General features: G+C 40.2%; 1 protein-coding gene across 23 annotated transcripts in view; it reads right to left on the bottom strand.

Moving 5' to 3' along the window:
• KCNMA1 (potassium large conductance calcium-activated channel, subfamily M, alpha member 1) overlaps nt 1-24,605 on the bottom strand; it is a 1,059,824-nt gene that overhangs the window by 245,491 nt on the left and 789,728 nt on the right. For all 23 annotated transcript variants that reach the window (XM_006887494.1, XM_006887495.1, XM_006887496.1 and 20 more), the window contains one exon: nt 9,936-10,045. In XM_006887494.1, the coding sequence (XP_006887556.1) occupies nt 9,936-10,045 (110 nt within the window). The remainder of the gene's footprint in view (nt 1-9,935; nt 10,046-24,605) is intronic.

The raw sequence follows: 24,605 nt of genomic DNA, 5'->3' as shown, positions 1-24,605 counted from the left end.
AGATCTATATTTGTTCCCATTCCAAAGAAAGGTGACCCAACAGAGTGTGGAACCTATTGAACAGTATCGTTGATTTCACATGCAAGCAAAATTCTGCTCAAAATTATTCAAAAGCGACTGGAACAGCACATCAGCAGAGTACTGCCAGAAGTCCAGGCTGGTTTTAGAAGGGATCATGGTACTAGGCATATTGTAGCTAATGTTAGATGGATCTTGGCTGAAAGCAGGGAGTACCAGAGGAATGTCTATCTGTGCTTCATTGATTATACAAAGGCGTTTGACTGACTCTGAGAAGAATGGGAACCCCAGAACACTTGATCATGCTAATGCGAACCTTATACTTGAACCAAGAGGCAGTTGTCAGAACAGAGCAAGGAAACAATGCATGGTTCAAAATTGGGAAGGGCGTATGCCAAGGATGTGTCCTGTCTCCATATCTTTTCAACCTGTATGCAGAATAGATCATCCAGGAGGCTGGGCTCTATGAGGAGAAATGCGGCATCAGGCTTGGTGGAAGAGCTATCAACAATCTGCATTATGCAGATGACACAACCCTGCTTGCTGAAACTGAGGAAGACCTAAAGTGCTTGCTGCTGAGGGTCAAGGACTGCAGCCTTCAATATCGATTGAGGCTCACTGTCAAGAAGACAAAGATTCTCACCACTGGACCAACTGGCAGCATCAGGGTAGATAGTGAAGAGATTGAGATTGTTCACAGCTTTAGCTTTAGCTTGGCTCCACAATCAACACTCTTGGCACCAGTAGCCAGTAAATTAAAAGACGCATTGCCATGGGAAAGTCTGCTGTTAGGGACCTCTCTAAAGCACTCAAGAGCAACGGTGTGTCTCTGGAGACTAAGGTGCGTCTGGTACAGGCCATGGTCTTTGCAATCACTTGTTATGCATCAGAGAGCAGGACAATGACCAGGGAGGATAGAAGGAGAATTGATGCTTTTGAACTTTGGTGTTGGAGAATAGTGTTGAGGGTACCATGGACTGCTAAGAAAATAAACAGATTCATCATGGAGAGGGTTAAACTGGGCTGCTCCTTGGAGGCAAGGATTCTGAGGCTTCGTCTGACATACTTTGTTCGTTTTGTAAGGAGAGGCCGGTCCTTGGAGAAGGACTTCATGCTTGGGAGGGTGGAGGGCAGTCGCAGGAGGGGAAGGCCCTCTGGGATGTGGATTGATTCGGTGACTGGGCAATCAGGATGAGTGTGCCGGAGACAATAAGATTGGCACAGGACAGAGCGGAGTTTAGAGCTGTTTTACAGGGTCGCTATGAGTCACAAGCCACTGGATAGCACATAACAACAACAACAACAACAACCCTATTGACATTTTGATGCATAAGAACAGACCAAGATGTGTGAATGGGGAGCTGGTTCACTTGTTAATCTGTCTCTCTTCTTTCCATACTGAAGTCCTCTAATGCAGGGTGCATGCCTTACCTCCCTGGCAGCTTGTGAAGTGCAAATAGTAAGCTTTCAAGGAATGCTGATAAGTAAATATATGAATCTATGGAAAGCAGAATTTCATGAGTTGTTGAAATGATGGAAAAGAGATAAGGTAGGAAGCTAGGAAAATCTAGGCAGAGAAAGGGTGCAAATGGGCACTTGCAACTCCCTTGTAGCCAAGGGGATTCTAACTCCTGATGACCTAACAGGACAGAGCAGAGCTGCGTCACAGCTTCCATGCCAGGGGTGCGCTGGTGTCAGGTAGGCTACAGAGAGTTGTGCTGCTACATCTAAGAAGGTAGCTCCTCTTTAGCAGTTCGAATCCACCAGCTGCTCCTTCGCAGAAAGATGAGCAGTCTCCTCCAATGACCTTTACAGCCTTGGAAGGCCCACTGGACGGTCAGCTGTGAACCAGTTCTGACTTGATACAGTGAGTTAGAGTGGTTTTGAATCTTTATGGATGTCAACTACCACATCAGCTTCTGCGGAAACACTGGTGGGTTCAAATCACTGACCTTCCAGTTAACAGACCTTAACCACTGTATCACCAGGCTCCTTTGGAAGGTGACCAGCGAATCATGAAACAAGATGCTTATTAAATTGTTCTGTTTATTAGAATCGGAGAGACTATATAACGAAGGCTCTAGAAGTATAACAATATGATTTGGGAATCTGATTTTCACCTTCAACTCACTATGCCAAGGTCTAAACCCAATTCTAAAATACACACAGCAATTTATCCTTCAAAGCATACACAGATCCAATGGCAGAGGGTTCACTCCCAAGAATATACTTTCAGATTGATGTTCAAGGGTAAATATTTACTTGTATCACTCAACACAGCTGATTTATTTTTGGTTTTTCTACTTTTTAAAATAACATAAAATGGGCTTTATTCATGTGATCCTTGTATCCCTTCAGCCTAAGTGTTTTACTGACCTCAGGCTGAGGTGGCATCAGCAAGCAGAGCTGGGGTGAACAAGGGTGTAAGAAAGAAGCAACAAAGCCTTCACAATGTGATAAACAAGATAAAATAAACTAAGTTAGCAAGGATTTAATTCATCGTTTCTAAAATGAAATGTCCCAATATGTCCCAGTAGGAAGTTGTAGCTGGTTGCAAAAAATAATTACATGGGACTAGCAATGACTTTTTATTTTTCCCTAAGAAAAATGCCACTTGTCACAAAAAGGTCTTAAACTGGCAATCTACAATAAAACTGATGTAATAACAAGTTAGATTGCTTTTTTGATAATTATAAAGTAGAGGTCTACCAAATTTGACAATGACATTATACAAAGTCCTTTTTCTCCCCTCTTCCTTTAACTGGCAGCATCATCTGTTAACTACGATAGTTTCAAAACAGATGTTTTTGAACAAAGGCTGTTAAGAATTAGAGTCTAACTGTTTCTACCTACCCACAGGGAAAGAAATTGTCCTTACCATTATACCAGCACTGTGACTATAAAGAGTACTTACTTAGTTTGGATTAAGCATAGAAATCTGTGGTAAAGTTTGCAGCTTCTGAAGTGTTCAGGAATTGAATGCAAAGATGCAGTGAGAGGGACTGCACTCAAAAAGAGTGTGAGGACTCAGGAGGTGCCCCATCAAACTCTCCAACCCAAGCTCCCCAGACAAGACCAGCCCTCTTTCCATTATCAGAGGAATCACATATTCACTAAGCATTTGGCTGGTTTAGGGGGAAATGAACTAAAAAGATGCAGTAAGTATAGCGAAGTGTACATCCTTTCTTCATGCTTGCATTTTTATTCAATGTGGTAGGATAGAGGGTGGTGGATGGAAGACACAGGGAAGGGAGAAAACAGACATAAATCAGTACAAGAGGAATGCAATATTGTTCCTATTTTAGAGATGAGTAAGCTGAGGTTAATCATAGGCCAGGTTGCTGGTTCATTGTCACAGGAAGGAATCACAGAAATCAAATAGCATGCCCACACTGTACATCCAGTGAGTGGTCCACTCAGGGATTCGGAAGCCTTTGGGACAATATAGCCAACGTTGGCATCCCGCTACAGCCTACTGAGGACTGATCAAAGGCAAGGCCTTTGAGCAGTGACTATGCCTTTCAGCCCTGACTGTATTTCCTGCAGATTTGGTACTTACCACCTGCACCTTCCCCAGCCACCCACAGAAAAGGGAAGACGAGAGGGGCATGAGAATGACAGTGGAGCTGATGGGTTTCTGATATTCTCAAAGCAATAGGGTACCCCTTCCTTCTTCCTTCCAAAGCTCCTTTGCCTTGATGCCTCGGCCACAGGCCTGGTGCTTGAGGGAGGAGCCAGATGTGCAAACCAAGGATTTATGGCCAGGAGCTGCAGGTCCTTGAAGGAAAGTTCTCTCAGCATCCCAGGGAAAGTCAAAGCCACACCAACTAAGATCTTCCACAAGGCTACTGGGTAAATTTGAGGGCTGCTGCTTGAACTGTCCTTGCTCCCCAGTGTTTACTCTTAGCAATCAGTGTTTACTCATTCTCCCCAGCTCAATGTTGCTTTGAAGGTCCCAGGGGAAAAGGGACCCAGAGCAAAGCTGACCATGCGTATGAAGAGGTTTTGGTTCACCCACACACTGATCTGTACTAGCACGGTGGGAAGGGGCCGTCAGTGGTTTGTCTGGGGTAGGAGGGTGGTCTCTGGAGACTGCCAAACAGAAGAAGAAATGATGGGAAGAAGCTCAGGAAAGGGCCATATCTTAACATGGCTACTAGGCTTTGTTAAATGTGCCTCACCTATTATTCAATGAGTAGACTAAAAGCACGGAGAAGTATTTCAGTACCATGCACAGACATGGCAACAGAAGGAGTCTATTGTAGACATGGTGTGAGAGCTGGGCCAGAGCGAGTCCAGTCAACAGGCTAGAAAAAAGAATGCCTAGTGAAAGCTGCACATTTTCCAGATCTTACACCAGATATAAAAGTCTCAAAAGACAGCGCCTAGAAACCTCTCCATTTAATAGGTGCTCCGGGAAAATCTTGACTCGTAAGCCTTCATAGCTTCATCCATTTCCTAGAGCATGAAGGCCTGCGTATGAGGCTGGGTTTCAGAATTTGTTTTCCAGCTTGCTGGGAGAAGGTTACCTAACCTCTCTGAGCCTCAGTATTCCATTTATAATACACGGACTGTGATTGTCCTGTTGAGTCAAGCACAATTGACAGGGACCTTCTGAGCATCACAGGGACCTTCTGAACAATAGATCAGAACTGTGCCTATCCTGCGTCATCCTCAGACACTCTGACCAGCTTGAGTCCACTGCTGTAGTCACTGTAGCAATCAGTCTTATTGAGGGTCCCCCTCTTTCACTGGTTCTCTACCTTTTCAAGCATGATATCTTTTTCCAAAGACTGATCCCACCTGGTAACCAGTATGTGAGATGAAGGTTCACCGTCCTCGCCTCTAAGGAACACCCTGGTCCCACTATCTCCACAGCAGCTTTCTCTCGGTGGCCCATGGGATGTTCAGTACACTTCTTCAACACCACAGGTCAAAGGCATCAGATCGTCTCCAGTTCTTCTTATTCATTTTCTTCCTTTCAGATGCATAAGAAACAACTTTAAATGCCATGGCTTGGATCAAGCACACTTTTGTCTTTAAATTGATATTCTTATTTGTTGGTACTTTAGAAAGCTCCTTGACAGCAATTTTCTTAATGCAACGTATCTTTTGATTTCTTGATTTGTTGCTACCATATCACTGTGAACACAAATAAAACCAAATCCTTGACAACTTCAGTCTATTCTAGATGATAAACATCATTGTCTTGTGATGCAGATTTTTGTTTTCTTGGGGTTAAAATGTAATCCACATTGAAAGCTGATGTCTTTGATCTTTAATAAATAGTTCCAGTGTTCTCCACTTTGTGCAAGCAAGGCTGTGTCATCTACATCATGCAAGTTATTGACTCGTGAGTCTTCTTCCAATGCTAATGCCACATTCTTCTTCATAGAGTCCAGCTCCTTTAATTATTTGCTTGGAGTACAGATGGAATGTTGTTGCTAGATGACACTGAGTCAAGTAAGGCTCAGAGTGACTATGAAGAACAGATCTGAACCCTGTCCTGTCCTGCATCAGACTCACAATTTCTATCAAGCTTGAACCCATTGTTACAGTCACTGTGCCAATCCATCATGCTGAAGGTTTTCATCTCCTTCTCTGATCCTTCACTTCCCCTAGCATGATGATGTCTTTTGCCAAGGACTAGTCTCTCATGACAACAGGATACAACCCTGATGCACAGGTATTGTGGTATTAACATGAGCTTCAAGGAACTGTTAAATGAGGAAAACGTACATGAAAGATTAAGAAATGGTGTGGAGTTTTCTACGTCAGTTTGGGACCAATTTGCAGAGCTACAGAAGAAGAATAATCTTTCTGGAAACAGACTGTCTCATGTTTTTCCTACGGCATTATTCACCTGGTACTGTCAGGCTGGTACAGAGAAGTCAAGGACATGTCTGCTGAGAGCTTCAAGCTGGACAAGACAGAAGATCTCTCTGGTTTGATATCTTTTAAAAGCCCGCAATAGGATATCATGTAAACCCCTGCCTCTCTCCTCTTCCCTTCTGTTCTCCGAGGAACAATCTCAAATTCCATCTATTTCTCCTGTCCCCTTTTCTTTCACAGAAATACTACTCCTAGCTTCTGAGAAAACCCCAAACTCTTCTGGAAAGGGGTATCCCATCAGCCCAAGAGAAGAGTGAATTTACCTCTATTCATGCTTTAAGATATTATTGGCTACATATTGTTTTAGTGCAGCACATAATTACAGAAACAGCTCTGAAAATCTGTATGTTTTATCTGTGCTTTATTATACCAGGAATGCTCCCCAATTCTTCCTTCTACATGGACTTGTTTAAAATATATTTTGGCATCCTTTATGTCATCCTGAAATTGAATAGCCAATTCTTACTGTAATGAAAATACTTCTGCGCCAGCTCAGTGATATACAACACTAGACTCTAATTACGGCTGTGCTTTAATTAACCTGAATTGAAGAGTGTTATCATTAAACTGCTGGTAACTTTGAGTTATGGCTTTTCTTTAATTTAAAGTAGAAAACACAGATAATTAAGCCTCCAGATAATCAAATGCTTGAGGAGAGCTTCAATGTTTTGGGATGTTCCTAAATCTCATTAAATGTCCTTCCTTTATTGATTATTTCTACCTCTGCTGTATCATTGTGTTAAACGAATAATAGCACTAAGTTGAACACATTCTCTGTCACATCAAAAGTGTAGGGGGAGGCAGGTTCCACTCGCAACAGTGAACAAATTCTAAATTCTCAGACAACAAGGAGGGTTGGAGGGACTTTCTCCTCAGAGGTGTTCTAAATAGGAAAATGAATTAAGGGAAATATCCCCAGCAGACACTAGCTCTCTGCACTTCAACTGGCTTTGAAGACGGGACAATTGATGCCATGGGTCTGGGCTGGCAAAGTCTGGGGCCACATCTGTTCTGTGAATGTTGCAGGAAGGGAGAAGCCGCTACCACACAGAAAACAGGGCAGCATTCTGGAAGAGTATAGGTCCGGTATGACATCACGTTTTCAAGAAAAGCCAGAAATCTCATTTCACGTAGAACACCACTATTTTAAAATGTAAGCACTAATTTTTAAAGAACTAGTACTGTGTGGGCCAAATATCCACTGTAAATTTATTCTGTGCTTAGCCTAGCTGCGGCCTCAATGGGAAGAGTCCCTCTACCCCCCACCCCAGTTCTAAGGCAGGCCCAGCACCATGGCAGAACTGTGCTCCTGACAGTTCATCAGTGGAAGTAGCTTGCCAGCTCTTTCTACTGAAGTACCTCCAGGCTGATTTGAACCTCCAGGCTTCTCGTTGGCAGCTGAGCCCCTTAACTGTTTGCATTACACAGAAACTCTACCAGTTAACACGCATAAAATGAACTCATATGGCTATGAGGACATTAAGTGAAACAGTAGGAAAACAAAAAGAGGTAGGAGGTTTTCTGAGAAGCATTCATGTTAGACACAAATACCACTCAGCACAGGAAAACTCAACGAAGAGGGTGGTGCCCAAGCCCCTAGCCAGGAAGCTCACCACACTGGGGGTGCCTCCAGTTGTTGGCAGCTCTGTGGTGTGCGACCAGAACCCTCTCACAGCACGGCAGGCCTCAATCATCTTTATTCTAGGACTAGCTTCTGCGATAAGCCCTCAGATCCGTGGGCTTTTCCCCCAGGCAGGCCAAGCTGACAGACAAAGTTCCCTGGAGCAGCCTTGGCATTCCAGGACCTGGGGCATCTGAAAGGTTAACTTCTTCAGCAGAAAGAAAAATAAATAGCTCTCCAAGATAGAATGCCAGGAAGTTACAATAGGGCATCCATTTTCAGAAAATAACTCTCTCTGAACCCATTACCTATTCACTTTTCCAGTCCATTTAGCATTTAAACGTTTGCTTAGAGACAAGGTGAGAAATTTCAGTAAACAACAAAACCATTTTGGATTGTTAAGGTTTAGGCCCTGGGATTGATGGGTGCGCCTGCTGTGCTCATTGATGAGCATCTCCTGGAAGCACCCGCCCTGTCCTTTCCTGCACAGAACGCTCACTTTTGGTTCAGCATCTTCAGAAGTCCTTTCTCAGAGGACCGGACTGACGTGTAGGTGCACAGGGCATCCATGGGAACAAATGGTCTTCCTTAGCTAAGCAGGTCCTCAGATCTAAGTCTCTTCCCAGTTTCTGATAAGTGTGACGGAGCTGACCAAATCCATTGCTAACTGTTGATTGCTCAGGCTTAGTGCTTCCTGGGAATTCGTGTTTTAATAGAAGGCCAAGTCCCTGTGCCACTGGTGTGTCAAATGCCATAATGGTTCCCCATGGTGGAAAGTTTTTGGTGAAGCTCCCAGATTGAGATATGCTTGGAAGCAGGACTGGCATCCACTTCCTAAACAATGTGCCTTTGGAAACTCTATGAATATTAGAGAAATAACAATAGTTATAGAACAGGGTTCAGATCTTTTGTTCATAGGGTTGCTATGAGTCATGCTCAATTCGATGGCACTTAACAAAAGCAACAAGTCCCTCTTTAGCTCAAACCCAGTATTTGAGATTCTAACTGAGGAACACCAGGCATCATGACATCTCACAGTGAAAGTTTCTTTGGTCTGCTGCCAAGGTCAGCCTATACGTGATCACCTCACCTACTTTCTGGGGTGCATAGGTCTGCCCCTTTTCCTCACATGTCCTACAGTACCAGCATAAGGATAAGAAGCCTTGTTGATCATCAGTCATATCATGGGTTAAATTAAATTACTAGGGATTTTTTTCTCTCTAGAGTTCCTCTGCACATTTGATTCTACATTTCTCTCAGAAAATAAATGACAGGTTTTTTTCTAAGTCATTTACATTTTAGTTGTTGTTGCTGAGAATATATACAACAAAACATACACTAATTGAACAACTTCTACATTTACAATTCAGTGAAATGGATTCTATTCTTTGAGATGTGTAACCATTCTCTCCCTCCTTGATACTCCTTTCCTGAGTTGTTCCTTATTAGCACAAACTCAGTGACCTTGCACGTTCCTATCTAAGCTTTCAAGTTACTGTGGCAAACAAATGTGGTCCCATATAGAAAGATCTTAAAAGAACACAATGTTCAAGATGGGTATTCTTTAATAGTGAAGCTAAAGTACTGGTTGGTTTTAGGAAGGCTTTAGGGGATATTTTTGGCTTAATTATCTCAAATGCAATAGTTCCAAGGATTCATTCAGTAAATTTTCCCACTGTTCCAGATTGGCTGTATTCCTTAAAAAATTTGAAATTCTGTTTGGAATTTTTCTTTGACTAGTATTCTTCTACAGAATCTTTAATCAAAATGCTCAGTAATGGTAGCTGGGCACCATTTAGTTCTTCTGGTCTCATGGCAAAGAAGGCAGTTAGCAATGCTCAATATGTTCCATTCCTTCCTCCCTTTTGTAACTCTCCTTCTTCTGCTGCTGTTTTAGGTGAACAGAGCCCAAGTATAGTTCCTGGGAAGGCTGTTTGCAAGCCTCTAAGACTAGGCACTACACAGTCAACTCAAAGGTACAATGGTTGCAATGAACATGCTATTTCAGCCAATTACTTAGGATTCTCCATGGAACCATGACTAATCTCCCAAAACAAAGGGACAAAATTCCACTGAAGTCTTTGGTTGTATATAAGCTTTCTCAGTATCTCCCTTTTTTGACATTTTTATAAGTATATCTAACACACAATGTTAGAAAATCCTAAAGGAGATTAAAATTCCTATCATCAAGGATCTGTCAATATTCTCTTTTGTTGTACTAAAGTCAGAGATCATGCTCACTTTCATAAATGAATCTGTATCACAAAAGCATAATTCAAGATATGTAATATAATTGTATTTAATATATTATCCCAAACCAGCTGGCATCCCTTAGGTAGGCTCAGGCTATATTCTGCCATTCTGTTCACAGAAGTATCATCAAGAGGCAGTTAAAGTCACTTACTCACAAACAGTAGGGAAGGACAGACCCACAAAGGCACTGGAAAGATATTCTGTGTACATTTCATTTGAGACTCCTTCCAAGTAGTATTTCTGCCATGTGTCTTCCTCAATCTACGGGAGAAAAGCACAAGAAGAGGGTTAAAAATACAACCACAGGTGGCAAAAAGGAACGTGAGGCACACCATCTGGCAAAGGAATGAATGCGTTTAGATGACAATGACCTGGCTTGGCAACCAGGAGACAGCCAGGCTGTCCACATGAAGCTTTCTCTCTCCCAAACTCCAAGGCTGGATAAATGGCTTGGTAAAAGATCACTCGTTTTCAATCCATACGATTTGCAAGGATGTGGAGATGAGAATGCTCATACACATCACAATACTGTGAGTAGGCATATTGATGAAATTTTCTGGAGGGTAATTTGGTAGTAGTTATCCAAATTTATAAAAATGCATACTCTGGTACACATCAATTGTACATTAAATATTCATAGAAAGGAAATAATTAGACAGGTACACAAAAAACGTAAGGAAAAGAACATCTTTTCTTTCCTAAAAAACGTGAAATAACCTAAGTGTTCACCACAAATGATATGTTTAAACCATGGAATAGTGAGAAGAAGTTAAAAACTATGATGAAAATATGCATCTATCCATATAGAGATTATGTAAAAAAGGCACATAACACAATACTATGTAAAGCTTTTCCTATTTTTAAAATAAAAATATTTGATATAACTAGTATGATATAACTATGTGAATATTTTGATATAACATAGTATGATATAACTATGTGAATATTTATTAAGCTATAGAAAAATCTAGAACATTTTATACCAAAATGCTAACAGCTATAAGTAGTCTCAGAGAAGATTTGCTCTTAACTTCACTAAGCACATACATACAAATACTCATTTACACACACACACACACACACACACACACACACACACACACACTCACAGACTCCAAAAGTTGCACTAGGACAGAAGCCAAAATGAAAAGAAATGCCAAAGTAAAAGTGATGAACAGGAGATTTAAATGGGCAGCTTAAGACAAAATAAAGTATTATAATGAAATGTGCAAAGAGCTAGAGTTAGGAAATAAAAAAGACCACACACTTGGCATTTCTCAAGCTGAATAAATTGAAGGACAAATTTAAGCCTCGAATTCCAACACTGGGAGGAATACACAGAGTTAAAGAATTGGTTAACACAACTATTTATATGATCAAGAAACAACAGTAATGAAGGAAGAAGTTCAAGCTGCACTGAAAATATTTGCTGCAAGATTTGATGGAATATCAACTGACATTCAACAAATGTGCACCTTGGATGTGCTCACTAATCTGTTTTTAAAATTTCATTTTATTTGGATCCAAAATCAGCACCCATGGCAACAGCAGTTGAAAAATAAAAAGACATGTGGCATTGAGAAATCTGCTGTCAAGGACCTCTCCAAAGTGCTACAGAGAAAGGATTTCCGTTTAAAAACTAAGGTGGGCCTGATCCACACCATGGAATTTAAATTCTTCATGTGTATTTGAAAGAATAAATTTCTGTGAAAGATAACATTCATGTTTGTTTCTAACTTTACAAAATCTTTATTTTTTTATGTTTTAGATAAATATTTATTGAGCATCTTCTGGACCATAGGTTCTATTCTAGTTACAATCAAATTTATTTTAACCAGGAACTTATTTTTCCCTTTACTAGAAAAAGCACCAGATAGCTCTAACTTTTACAGATTTCCCCCCCAACATATCTTTTCCTGCAAATTTTCCTTTGCAGATTATCTAAAATACTTCAAGACTTAAAGTAAAATAACCTGAAAATATGTATAGAACACTCCTGGCAAACAAAATGTCTCTTCCACATGCATCTGTACATTCTCAGATGTTATCTATAACAACAGAAAAGAAGTCCTTGATAAACTATGAAAACACTGAGGAGTTTAAATCCATTATTACAGCCCTTTCTTTAGGGTTTCCAAATCCAAACAGATTCTCACCATATTTTTGCACTTTTTTATAAAGGTTTTAAACACATACATGTACATAAACTTGATACTTTAATAACACTATAACACTTTCTAATTCATTTGTACAGAATAAAAGAAGAAAGTTGGTATTAATAAAAATATGCTGGGTCCCTTTTCATTTTTATTTAGCAGGGAGGGGAACATAATATTTTTAAACTGTGCTACCAAGCCGAAAGTGGGTGATTGTCATCTGTGGCCCTCGGCCAGGTTCAAATTGTCTTCCTGCCAAACATTCTTCTAGGTGGGATAGCACTGGTCTGTGCGTTGCTGTACAGAGGTAACTCGTGGTTGCTGTGATGCTGAAGCCTGTGACAGTGATGTGCTGGAGCTTCCCAGCTAAATCAAGCCTGGAAGCACGAGCGGCATCCACTTCCAAAATGGCTTGTCTCCGGAAACTTTATGTACGAACAGTGCTCAGGCTGTTCGTTCATAGGGTCGCTATGAGTCGTCTATGGCTCGACGGGATTAAACAACAACAACAATGTATTATATCAAGAACATCTAAAATGGTAAAAGTAAAAATAAAACCCATTTAAAAGATAAGAAGGAGAGGAATACCAAAACAAATATCAAAACAGACTCTGAAAATTACTGTAGAATGATGAGAAGTTAAAATGAATGGAAGGAATGATGAAGCAAGAGAGCTGAACAGATGCTTCCAAAGCAGTCTGTGCAAATGTGCAAAGACCTGTCATCAGAAACCCAGAAGAGAAAAATAGGCTCAGTATTTCTCAAGCTTGAAAAACTGAAGGGACAGTTTTGAGTCCTCAGTTTCAACTGTAATGGATTTTGCAGAAGGCATAAAAGTGAGATGGAAAGAATAAACAATCTTCATACCAAAAAGAATTGATAAAAAATCATTGCATGCAGTGGCATGTGATCAAGGAGCAATGGTACTGAAGAAAAAAGAATAAGTTGCACTGAGTTCATCAGTAAAAAAACCAAGACTCCAATTGAAATATGTCAATGAATAGTTGCAGTGCTAGAGGTACACCCTTGTCTATGCCAAAAAAAAAAAAACTGTTAAAAAATAGCCACTGGCAATTCAACTGGAAGAAATTCACATTTGGGCCATTCCAAAGAATGATTATATTGTGGAATTTGTTAAAATAATATCAATACAAAACACAATTAAAATCGTGCTGATGATAATTTTCTAATGTTAACACAGAGGACAGCTAGAAATTCCAGTTAGGTTCAAAAGAGCATGTGCAGCATAGAATGTCAGATTGATCATGGCTAAAATCAGAGAATCCCAGAAAGGCATATAATTATATTTTACTGAGATTATGCAAAGGCATCTGACTGTATGGATCATAACAAATAACTGACAATATTATATAGAATGAGACTTCCAAAACCCTTAACTGTCCTCATGCAGAATCTTTGCATAAACTAAGAAGCAGTAATCTGAATAAAACAAGGAAATACCACATGGTTTAAAATCAGAAAAGGGAGTACAGCAGGGTTGTATTCCTTCGCCATACTTATTAAATCTGGATGCTAAGCAAGCAAATATCCAGGAAGCCAGACTATGTGAAGAAGAGCCTAGCATCAGGATTAGAAGACACATTAAGAATATGCAAAAGGGAGATGACATAACCTTGTCTAATGAAAATCATTTTTAAAGCCTCCAAACTTGAAGTTCCTACTGATGTACATTAAAAATCATAGCTTCACACCTCACCATCAAGAAAACAATAATCATCAAAAGTAGACCAGTAGACAACATCAAAATAAATGGAGAAAAGATTCAAATTGTCAGTGATTTCATTTTACCTGTACCCAGAATTAATACTCACAGAAGCAGCAGTATGAAAGTAAAGAACATAATGCATTGGGCCATTCTGTTGCCAAGCTACTCTTTAAAGAATGAACAAGGATGCCCTTTGAGGACTAAAGTGAAACTGACCCAAGTCATGGCACTTCCACTTGCTTTATATGCATTTGTAAAAAGGACAGCATATAAATAAAACCAAACAAAAATTTATCCATTGCATTATTTGGTGGTGAAGAATATTGAATATAGCATTTTCTGCCAAAGAACAAACAAACTTGTCTCGGAAGAAGGGAAGCCAGAGTGTTCCTTGGAAGCATGGGTCATGAGACCCTAACTCACATTGTTGTTGTTATGTGCTGTCAAGTTGCTTGTAACTCATAGTGACCCTATGTACAAGACCCCTAAATACTGCTCTATCCTGTGCCAACCTTACCGTCTCCGATGCACTCATTCCCACCACTCCAATCATAGAATTGATCCATCTCATCGAAGGTCTTCCTCTCCTGCGCTGCCCCTCCACTCTCTCAAACATGATGTCCCTCTCCAAGGACCAGTCCCTCCTTGCAACATGTCCAAAATATGTCAGACAAAGCTTCAGAATCCTTGACTCCAAGGAGCATTCTGGCTTCACCCTCTCCAGGACAAACCTGTTTGTTCTCCTAGCAGTCCATGGTATATTCAAAACTCTTCTCCAGCACCACAGCTCAAAGGCATCAATTCTCTTTCTATCATCCCTAGTCACTGTCCAACTCTCTGATGCATAGCACGTAATTGTGAAGACTATAGCCTGGGTAGGGCGCACCTTAGTCTCCAGCCTGATGTCACTGGTTTTCAGTACTCTTGAGAGATCCCTGACAGGCTTACTTCCCAATGCAATTCATCTCCCGATTTCCTGGCTGCTGTTACCAAGAATGTTGACTGTGGAGCCAAGCAAACTAAAAATATCAATTATCTTGATCTCTTCACCATCCGTAGTGATGCTGCACATACTTATGGCATATTTTAAGGAAGAGTCAATCCTTGGACAAAGACATTGTGCTTAGTAAATCAGAGAGTCAGTAAGAAAAAAAAGTAAGACCTTCATGTGATGGAAGGAAGATTTTCAATGTGATGGACAGAAGACCATCAATACTCTTCTCCAGAACCACAGCTCAAAGGCATCCATTCTCTATCATCTCTGAAACATAGCAAGCAATTGCAAAGACTATGACCTGGATCAGGCACACCTTAGTCTTCAGACTGATGTTTTTGCCCTTCAGTACTCTGGAGAGGTCCCTGACAGCCAACTTTCCCAATGCAACTCATCTCGATTTCCTGGTTGCTGGTACCAAGAGTGTTGATTGTGGAGCCAAGCAAACTAAAACTGTTAACAATCTCAATCTCTTCACCATCTATTATAATGCTGCAATTCAGCCTATTGGTGAGATTCTTTGTTTTCCTGATGTTGAGCTTCAATCCATATTGAAGATTACGGTTCTTGATGTTTTGCAGCATACAGTTCAGGTCTGCCTCAGTTTCAGCAGAGTTGTATTATCTGCATAACTCAGAATGCTGATCAGTCTTCCTCCAATCCTGTTGCTACATTCCACTTCATACAGCCCAGCCTCCCAAAGCAACTGTTCTGCATGTAAGTTGAAAAGGTACGGTTATAGAACACATCTCTGGTGTACACCCTTACCAAATTTGAACTATGCAGTGCTTCCTTGCTCTGTTCTGATGACTGCCTCCTGGTCCAAGTATAGGTTTTGCATAAGCACAATCAAATGTCCTGGGACTTCCACTCTTCTCAGAGACAGCCACAGGTTGTTGGGATCCATACAATTCAAATGTCTTTGCATAGTCAAAGAAACACAGTTAGACATTCCTCTGGTATTCTCTTTCAGCCAAGATCCATCTAAAGTTAGCTATAAAATCCCTAGTACCACAGCCTCTTCTAAATCCAGTCTGCACATCTGGCAGTTCTCTGTTGATGTACTGTTCCAGTAGTCTTTGGAAAAATTTCCTCAGAATCTTGTTTGCATGTGAGATTAATAATACTGTTCGATAATTTTCACACTCTAACATGTTACCTTTCTTTGGAATGAAACATATAAATAAATCTTGCAGTCAGTTGGCCATGTAGTTGTCCTTAAGATTTCTTGGCACAACTTAGTGAGCAGTGTGTGTTTGTTAAAATATGTCAACTGATAAGCCTTCAATTCCTGGGGCCTTGTTTTTGGCCAATTCTTTCAGAGCAGCTTGAACTTCTTCCTTCATCACCACAAGCTCTTGCTCATATGTTGTTTCATGAAATTCTTCAGTTTCAGTCAATTCCTTTAGGTACAGTGACTCTGTATACTCCTTCTATCTTCTTTTAATGCTTCCTGAATCATTTAATACTCTCCCCAAAGAATTCTTAAGCATTGCAACTCGAAGCTTGAATTTGTTCTTCAATTCCTTCAGCTTAAGAAATGCTCAGCGAGTCCTGCCTTTTTTATTTTCTGACTTCAGCTCTTTGCACATTTCATTATAAAATTTTGCTTTGTCTTCCTGAACTACCCTTTGAAATCTTCTGTTCAGCTCTTTATTTCCTTAATTTCTTTCTTCTCTTTTCTTTAGTTTCTCGGTGCTCCAGTGCAATATTCAGAGTCTATAGTCTGACATCCATAGTCTTAACTACCCCAAAATACACCTTGCTAGAAATGGCATGGTAGATATTTAGACAAGCAGTTGTACTAAGAGGGCAGACAAGATTTATCCTATCTAAATCCCTAAATGGTGAAGATTTGTCTCACATATTTGGGGCATGTTCTTAGGACGGGCTGATTTGGAAAAAGACATCATGTTTGGAATGGTGAAGAGTCAGTAAAAGAGAGGAAAGACCCTTAAAGAAATGTATTGACACAGATAAGCTCAAGTATATCAGAGATGATGAGGATGGTACAGGATAGGGCAAGTTTCAGACACATTGCTCATAGGATCACTATGAGTCATAGTTAACTAGATAGGACCCAGTGAGAATCTGAATGAGAAATGCCAGAACAGAAGCTTATCAAGGATTCAGAATACCAAACCCTGAAGCCCATACCTGGATCTGAGGTCAATGAGGAGCAACGCTGGTTTTGAAACTGACTGAAAGAATAGCTGAAGTCTCTTCTCCTAGTGTCATGCCATCCTCCTTCTCTATAAATGTAATCATCCCAGCCTACACCTTCTTCCCCAAAATAGTATATGCTGCTTCTCACATTTGTGTTGTCAATGTATTTTTAACTGTACGTGAATACACACTTCTTAGCAGAAAAATGAAGGAATAGGACTGAAATGACTTAGGGAAGGGTGCCAAAAATGAATTTTCCAGCCATTCAGCAATCAGTCAAAGGCAAAGCATTTCCTGAGGCAGCAATTTGTTCTTTGGCTGTCACATCAAACCCCAGCTGTTGTCGAAGAGCACCTAGCAAACTGAGCAGGCAATGTACTGTGGGTCCTTATTCATCACAGACTCACAGAATCTTAAGTGAGAAAAAGAAATTGAGCCACAGGGTTATCTTGTCTACCCCTCTCATGGTCTTATTTATCTATCCTTCATTATCTAATTTATCAGCCAGTCTAGTTCAACAGCCCCAGCAAATGGCTTGACACCAATTCATGGACAGATGGCTGCGCCATCAAGTGTACCTTCCAACTGGAAACATCAGCCTTGGCTCCAGGGAAAGTAACACCTTCCTGATCTCACATTCTGCCCATGTTACTGATTGTGGGTCAGTAATGACACCTTTTATTTTTAATGCTTCCTTTGATTAGAGTGAAAGTGTGTTTCTCTAATGTTAACAGCCCAATGAATGTAAAAAATTCAACTCGCCTGGCTAGGCTATATTACAACCACTGTGATTTCAGCTTCCAGTAAAAAATCTGAATAAACGTGCTGATTATACCCAACTAATTTTGCAAAGATCCATCCCTATACCTCCGGAGATATAAATAATTTCAAAGATGATCATATACCAATCCTTACTTAATTGAAAACAAGTACCCAGTTTTAATCCAAATATGTTATATTATGCACATAAAAAATAAGAACTAAAAGGAAATTATGAAAACCAATGGCCATTACATTAATAGCTGCAATAAGAAGAGATAAGTCGTAACGTACACACACTTGCACCTAGTTTTGCCCAAAACTAGCAGCAGGAGGTTAGGATAGTAGCAGATATTTATTATATTTACCATTAAAAATAATTCTCAGTTAATAGTCTCCCTCTAAAGGCTACAGAGTTCTAAATCACAGGAGTTCATAATAAGAATTAAGCACATCTGAATGAAGATTTGTACTATAAATTACTCAGCAAATTGTCACTGTCTTCTGTAATGTGACAGTCTGTAAAACAGAGTATAAATTGACTGGCATAGCATAGATTTCATAAAAACATGTTTCTTCTAACAAAAAGAGAGAGAATCCAAGGAATGTGTCAAGTCTTTGACTATAATAATAAATAGGGAATCAGCATTTTCAGGTTCTAAGCTGCTGAGTGTAGATTGGTTACTAAAACAAGTATGGTCATTCATACCCATTTTTCAACACTGCTTTGTCAGTAGGAAAAACTGGATATTCTTTCAGTTGTTACTAGGAAGCACAAAAGAACAAGGTCAAGGACAAGTGGGTATTAAGAAGACATTGGACTTCTTGGATTCATTCTTTCCTTTTTCACGCTTTAATGTCATCTTGCCCCAGATTTTAGCAATGGACATACATGGCTATCTCCTGGGCTATGCTTTCTTAGCCTCACTGTTCTTCAATATATTGTAAATTCTAAAAGTAACTCATAGAATTCATACCAAAATTGTTAAATTTGCTCACTTAGGACTCCAGAGGTGCTAGAAAAGAGAATGCTTCTCTACACAGCTTTCTGGGTTGGTAAAAAAAAGGTGTGATAACATTGAAACTGAAGAGAGGAGCAAAGGGGAAAGGGAACAAATGGTGATTTTCACCTTTTCTGAATGTACTTCTTCTTTGTTCCAAATCCAAATGCTTATTTCCTGGCTGGGAGCTGGGATCACCCTCTATCCAAAAGTAGCAATGGACTTAACTGACTCCAGAACATTTGGAATTCCACTATTATGACTCATTTCAGGTTGCATTTTCCAGAATGTACTAATAGAATGAAAAGATCTGGGATTTTTCAAAAGACTTTAAGACAAAAGCTAGTAAAAAAATTATTTGGAATTTGATGCAATGCCAAAGAAGTGGTTGTTTAGTACTGACCAAATAAATAAACAACTCCAAAGGATAATTTATCAGTAAATTGAGCCAAATCAATTTCTTACTCCTAGATAAGTGTGCTAGAGACCATCAGATGAGGTCTCTTCTCTCAGGCATTCAAAAGAAAGAAAGAAAAAAATTGGACAATTTGAGGTTCAGAGAAGAATTAACAAACCCTTCCCAGAACATGAGTGTTAGAAAACAAGGCATTTTCCTCACTCTATTCCCCTAACTCAGATAATTCCAAAAGAGACAAAGAGGACTGAAGTTAGCAGAAAGGAAAGAAAAAGTAGTGGTTTAAGAATTTTTTAAAAGAATCATTATAATGACTTATTTTATAAAGTGTTACCTACTTTACAGAAAATTTGTACTTTTCTTCATAAAAGTGCATAAATGCTTTCTATCCTCTCCTCTCTGATGGGGAAAAAGGTGCTTATGCTTAAAAGATGTCATACTTCCTTAAATATTGGCCTATTTACAGCCTGCTCAAATAAGAAACAAGTTTGAAGCTGTGCTAAATTTTCAGACTCTCTTCTGAAATCTGCTTTGTTTTTTCTTTCTCGTCTGTCATTGTAATGATGTCCTGCTCTCTTCATAGATGTTATCCTTGATGTCATCCCACAATGTAGCTGGTCATTGCCTCAGATTTTTTTTTAACTATTCTTCATTCACATTGTGTTTTATGCAATCATTCTCATTATATCTTACAAAATTAATCACCACTGAACTATGCCCACCATTACCTTGTCTTTCCAGGTCCCTGTCAATCTTTCCCATTTCCTTTACTCCCCCCAACCCTGCTCCATCCACCAAATTGTGCAACCCTATGGCTTCCTCTCCTATCCATCTTCACCCCTCTGTTCTCACTGTCCCCACCTTGGATCCTCATACATGTTTTACTAGTTATCTTTCTATTTATACATAACAATCTTATGGAGTATTTGTCCTTATGAGACTGAGTGAGTTCACTATCTATCTAGTGTCTCCCAAGTTACATAGTAATTTTTTAAATCATTGCTCCTGAGTGTTCCATGGTGTGGCATTGTATGGATGTACCACAATTTCTCAATCCATTCTATAGTGGTTGGATAATTGGGCTGTTTCCATGTTCTTGTGAGGGTGAGTAACACTGCTGTGGATATTGGTGTACAAATCTCTGTGTCTCAGTTCTAAGTTTCTAATTAAAATTGTTGTTGTTGTTGTTGGTATGTTGCTTGTGACTCATAGCAACCCTATGTACAAAAGCACTAAACCCTGCTCCGTCCTGTGCCAGCCTCACTGTCTCAGACACACTCACCCCCCTCACTCCAGTCACTGAATCAATCCACCTCATAGAGGGTCTTCCTCTCCTGTGCTGTCCCTCTACCCTCCCAAGCATGACATCCTTCTCCAAGGAGTGGTCCCTCCTTGCAACATATCCAAAGTATCTCAGATGAAGCTTCAGAATCCTTACCTCCAAGGAGCAGCATGCTTTAGCCCTCTCCAGGGTGAACCTGTTTGATTTCTTAGCAGTACATAGTATATTAAATATTCTTGTCCAGCACCACGCTCAAAGATACCAATTCTCCTATCCTCCCTAGTTATTGTCCAGCTCTGATGCATAGAAAGTGATTGCAAAGACCACAGCCTGTGTCAGGCGCACCTTCATCTCCATAGTGACACAATTGCTCTTCAATAATCTGGAGAGGTCCCTAACTTTCCCGTTGCAATATGTTTTTTCATTTCCTGGCTGCAGGGGCCAAGAGTGTTGACTGTGGAGCCAAGCAAACTATAGCTGTGAACAATCTCAATCTCTTTACCATCCATCCTGATGCTGCCAACTGGCTCAGTGGTGAGAATCTTTGTCTTCTTGATATTGAGTCTCAATCCATATTGAAGGCTGCAGTCCTTGACCTTCTGCAGCAAGCGCTTCAGGAAGGATTGTTGTTGTTATGTGCCATCGAGTCGTTTGCGACTCATAGCGACCCTATGTACAACAGCCTTAAACCCTGCTCCATCCTGTGCCAATCACATTGCCTCTGACACACCCATCCCGATTACCCCAGTCACTGAATCAATCCATCTCATAGAGGGTCTTCCCCTCTTGCGCCGACCCTCCACCCTCCCAAGCGTGATGTCCCTCTCCAAGGACCTGTCCCTCCTTGCAACATGCCCAAAGTATGTCAGACGAAGCCCCAGAATCCTTGCCTCCAAGGAGTTGCTTGGTTTTATCCTCTCCAGGATGAATCTGTTTGTTTTCTTGGCAGTCCATGGTACATTCAATACTCTTCTCCAGCACCACAGCTCAAAGGCATCAATTCTCCTTCTGTCCTCCCTAGTCATTGTCCAACTCTCTGATGCATAACAAGTGATTGCAAAGACCATGGCCTGTATCAGGCACACCTTAGTCTCCAAAGAGACACCGTTGCTCTTGAGTACTTTAGAGAGGTCCCTAACAGCAGACTTTCCCATGGCAATATGTGTGTTTTTTTTATTTCCTGACTGCTGGTGCCAAGACTGTTGACCATGAAGCCGAGCAAACTGAAGCTGTGAACAATCTCAATCTCTTCGCCATCCATCCTAATGCTACCAACTGGTCCAGTGGTGAGAATCTTTGTCCTCCTGACATTGAGCCTCAGTCCATACTGAAGGCTGCAGTCCTTGACCTTCTGCAGCAAGTACATGAGGTCCCCCTCAGTTTCAGCAACCAGGGTTGTGTCATCTGCATAACGCAGATTGTTAATAGATCTTCCACCAAACCTGATGCCACAATTCTCCTCATAGAGCCCAGCCTCCCGGATAATCTGCTCTGCATACAGGTTGAAAAGGTATGGAGACAGGACACATCCCTGGTGTACAGGAAAGATTAGTAGTTGGAAAACATGGACTCAGTGACAGAAATGAAGTTGGAGACAGAATGATTGCATTTCGCACAATTAACAACTTATTCATTGCAAATACACTTTATAAGAAATAAAACGCAGATTATACACATCGATTTCATCTGATGGTATGCATAGGAATCAGACTGATTACATCTGTGAAAAGAACTATTGGAGAAGCTCAAAATCAGCTATGAAAACTAGGCCAGATGCTAATTGTGGAACAGACCACCAACTACTCATATGCAAATTCAAGCTGAAGCTAAGGAAAATTAAATAACATCCACAGGAACCAAAATATGGCCTTGAGTCCATCCCACCTGAATTTCAGAACTATCTCAGGAACAGGTTTGAGGCCTTGAACACCAAGGAGCAAAGACCTGATGAGCTGTGGGAGGATATCAAGAGTATTATCCAGGAAGAAGGCAAAAGGGCATTACAAAGACAGAGGAGGAAGAAAAGACCTAAATGGATGTCAGAAGACACTCCAAATATTGCACTAGAGTGCCATGAAGCCAAAGTAGAGGGAAGAATTCAAGATATTAAAGAGATGAACAGAAGATTTCAAAAGGCAGCGTGGAAGACAAAGTAAAATATTACAATGAAATGTGCAAGGAGCTGGATTCAGAAAATCAAAAGGGCCAAACTTGTTCAACATTTCTTAAGCACAAGAAACTGAAGAACAAATTCAAACCTTGAGTGCTATACTTAAGGATGCTTTGGGCAGAAATATTAAATGATCCAGGAAGTATTAAAAGAAGATGGAAGGAATATACTGAGTCACTGTATCGAAAGGAATTGGTAGACACAAAATAATTTCATGAAACAATATATGTACAAGACCGTATGGTGATGAATGAAGAGGTTCAAGCTGCTTTGAAGGAACTGGCAAAAAATATGGTCCCAGGAATTGACGGTATACCAATTGATGTATTTCAAGTAATAGATGCATTAAATACTTGTTTCAAAGATTCCTAGCAGTGGAATAGCTGGGTCACCTTCAAACTTATTCTTAACATGATTTTTAAATTCAAGTGGGATAGACTCAAGGCTGTATTTTGTTTATTGGGCTTTGTTTTCATTTTTTCAGCTTCTATTTGAACTTTTACATAAGTAATTGATGGTCCGTTTCTAGTCAGCACCTGATTTGGTTTTGACTGCTGATACTAAGCTCCTCTAATGTTTCCTTAATCACAATATAACTATCACATGCAAGCAAAATACTGCTGAAGATCATTGAAAAATAGCTAGACCAGTACATATACAGGGAACTGCCAGAAGTTCAAGCAGGTTTTAGAAGAGGCATGGCACCAGGGATACCATTGCTGATGTCATATAAATTTTGGCTGAAAGTAAAGGATACTAGAAGAATGTCTATTTATGCTTTATTGACTATGCAAAGGCCTTTGGTTGTGTGGATCAAAACAAGTTATGGCTAACATTGAGAAGAATGGGAATCCCAGAGCATTTAATAATGCTCATGCAAAACCTATAGCTAGGCTGTTGTGCAAACAGAGCAAAGGAACACTACATGGTTTAAAATTAGGAAGGGAGTGTGTTAGGGTTGTATTTTTTTATATATACCTATTCAATCCATATGCTAAGCAAATTATTCAAGAAGCTCGACTCTATGAAGAGGAATGTGACATCAGGATCAGAGGGAGACTCAATAATAACCTGCAATATGCAGATGACACAACCTTGCTTGCTACAAGTGAGGAGGACTTGAAGTATTTGTTGCAGAGGGTCAAAAAATAAAGGCTTCACTATAGATTATTATAGTATCTTTCAGTATCTATAGTATTATTTTAGTATCTATAGTATTGTTATTATAGTATCTCAATGTCAAGACAAATATTCTTTCCATTGGACTGATAAGCAATGTATGATAAATGGAGAAAAGATTTAAACTATCAACAATTTCATCTTACTTAGACCCACAATTAACACTCTTGTTACCAGCAGTCAGGAAATCAGGAGACACACTGCACTGGGAAAGTCTGCAGTTAGGGACTTCTTCAAATTATTGAGAAGTAATGATGTCAGTTTGAAGACTAGGGTGTGTCTCACTCAGACCATGGTATTTCTGATCACTTGCTATGCATCTGAGAGCTGGACAATGAATAAAGATGACAGAAGAATTGATGCCTTTGAGTTGTGGTTTTGGAAAAGTGTGCTGATCATCTTATGGACTGCCAAGAAAACCAAACAAATACATCTTGGAAAGAGTGCAGTCAGAGTGTTCTCTTGAGGCAAAGAGGGTGAGGTTTTACCTCATATGCTTTGGGCATGTTGCTATAGGAGGGGCTTTTCCCTGGAGAAGGACACGATGCTCAGAAAGATGGAGGGTTGGTGAAGGAGAGGAAGACCTTCTACCAGGTGTATTGACATGGTGACTGCTGCAACAGGATCTAGTGTGTCAGGAGAAGTGAGTAAAGCACAGAATAGGACAGGGTTCAAACTTGTTGTTATGGGTCATACTCAACTCAATAGCACCTAACAGCAACAAACAATAATCATTCCTTTCACATATGTAGTCATTCTGATTCTGATGCAGCCCATAAGGTGATTTCCATGTGTAAAGCTGCCATTTGTATTTTTTAAGAAATATATTCCTGATCAATACATTGGACATGCAAAATTCATTCTATTTTGCAGCCCCCATAAAAAGAAGAAGGGGAGAAGGAATGGCAATCTCCTCCTGTGCCAGTTGGATCTGATTCAATGGTACACAACACAACAAAGAAAGGGAAGGGAA

The sequence above is a fragment of the Elephantulus edwardii genome, unplaced genomic scaffold, assembly GCF_000299155.1.
Source record: "Elephantulus edwardii isolate Elephantulus edwardi_28Jun2011 unplaced genomic scaffold, EleEdw1.0 scaffold00058, whole genome shotgun sequence".
NCBI lineage: Eukaryota > Metazoa > Chordata > Mammalia > Macroscelidea > Macroscelididae > Elephantulus > Elephantulus edwardii.
The sequence above is the reverse complement of the archived record's forward strand: the minus strand, read 5'-3'. Positions and strand labels throughout refer to the sequence as shown.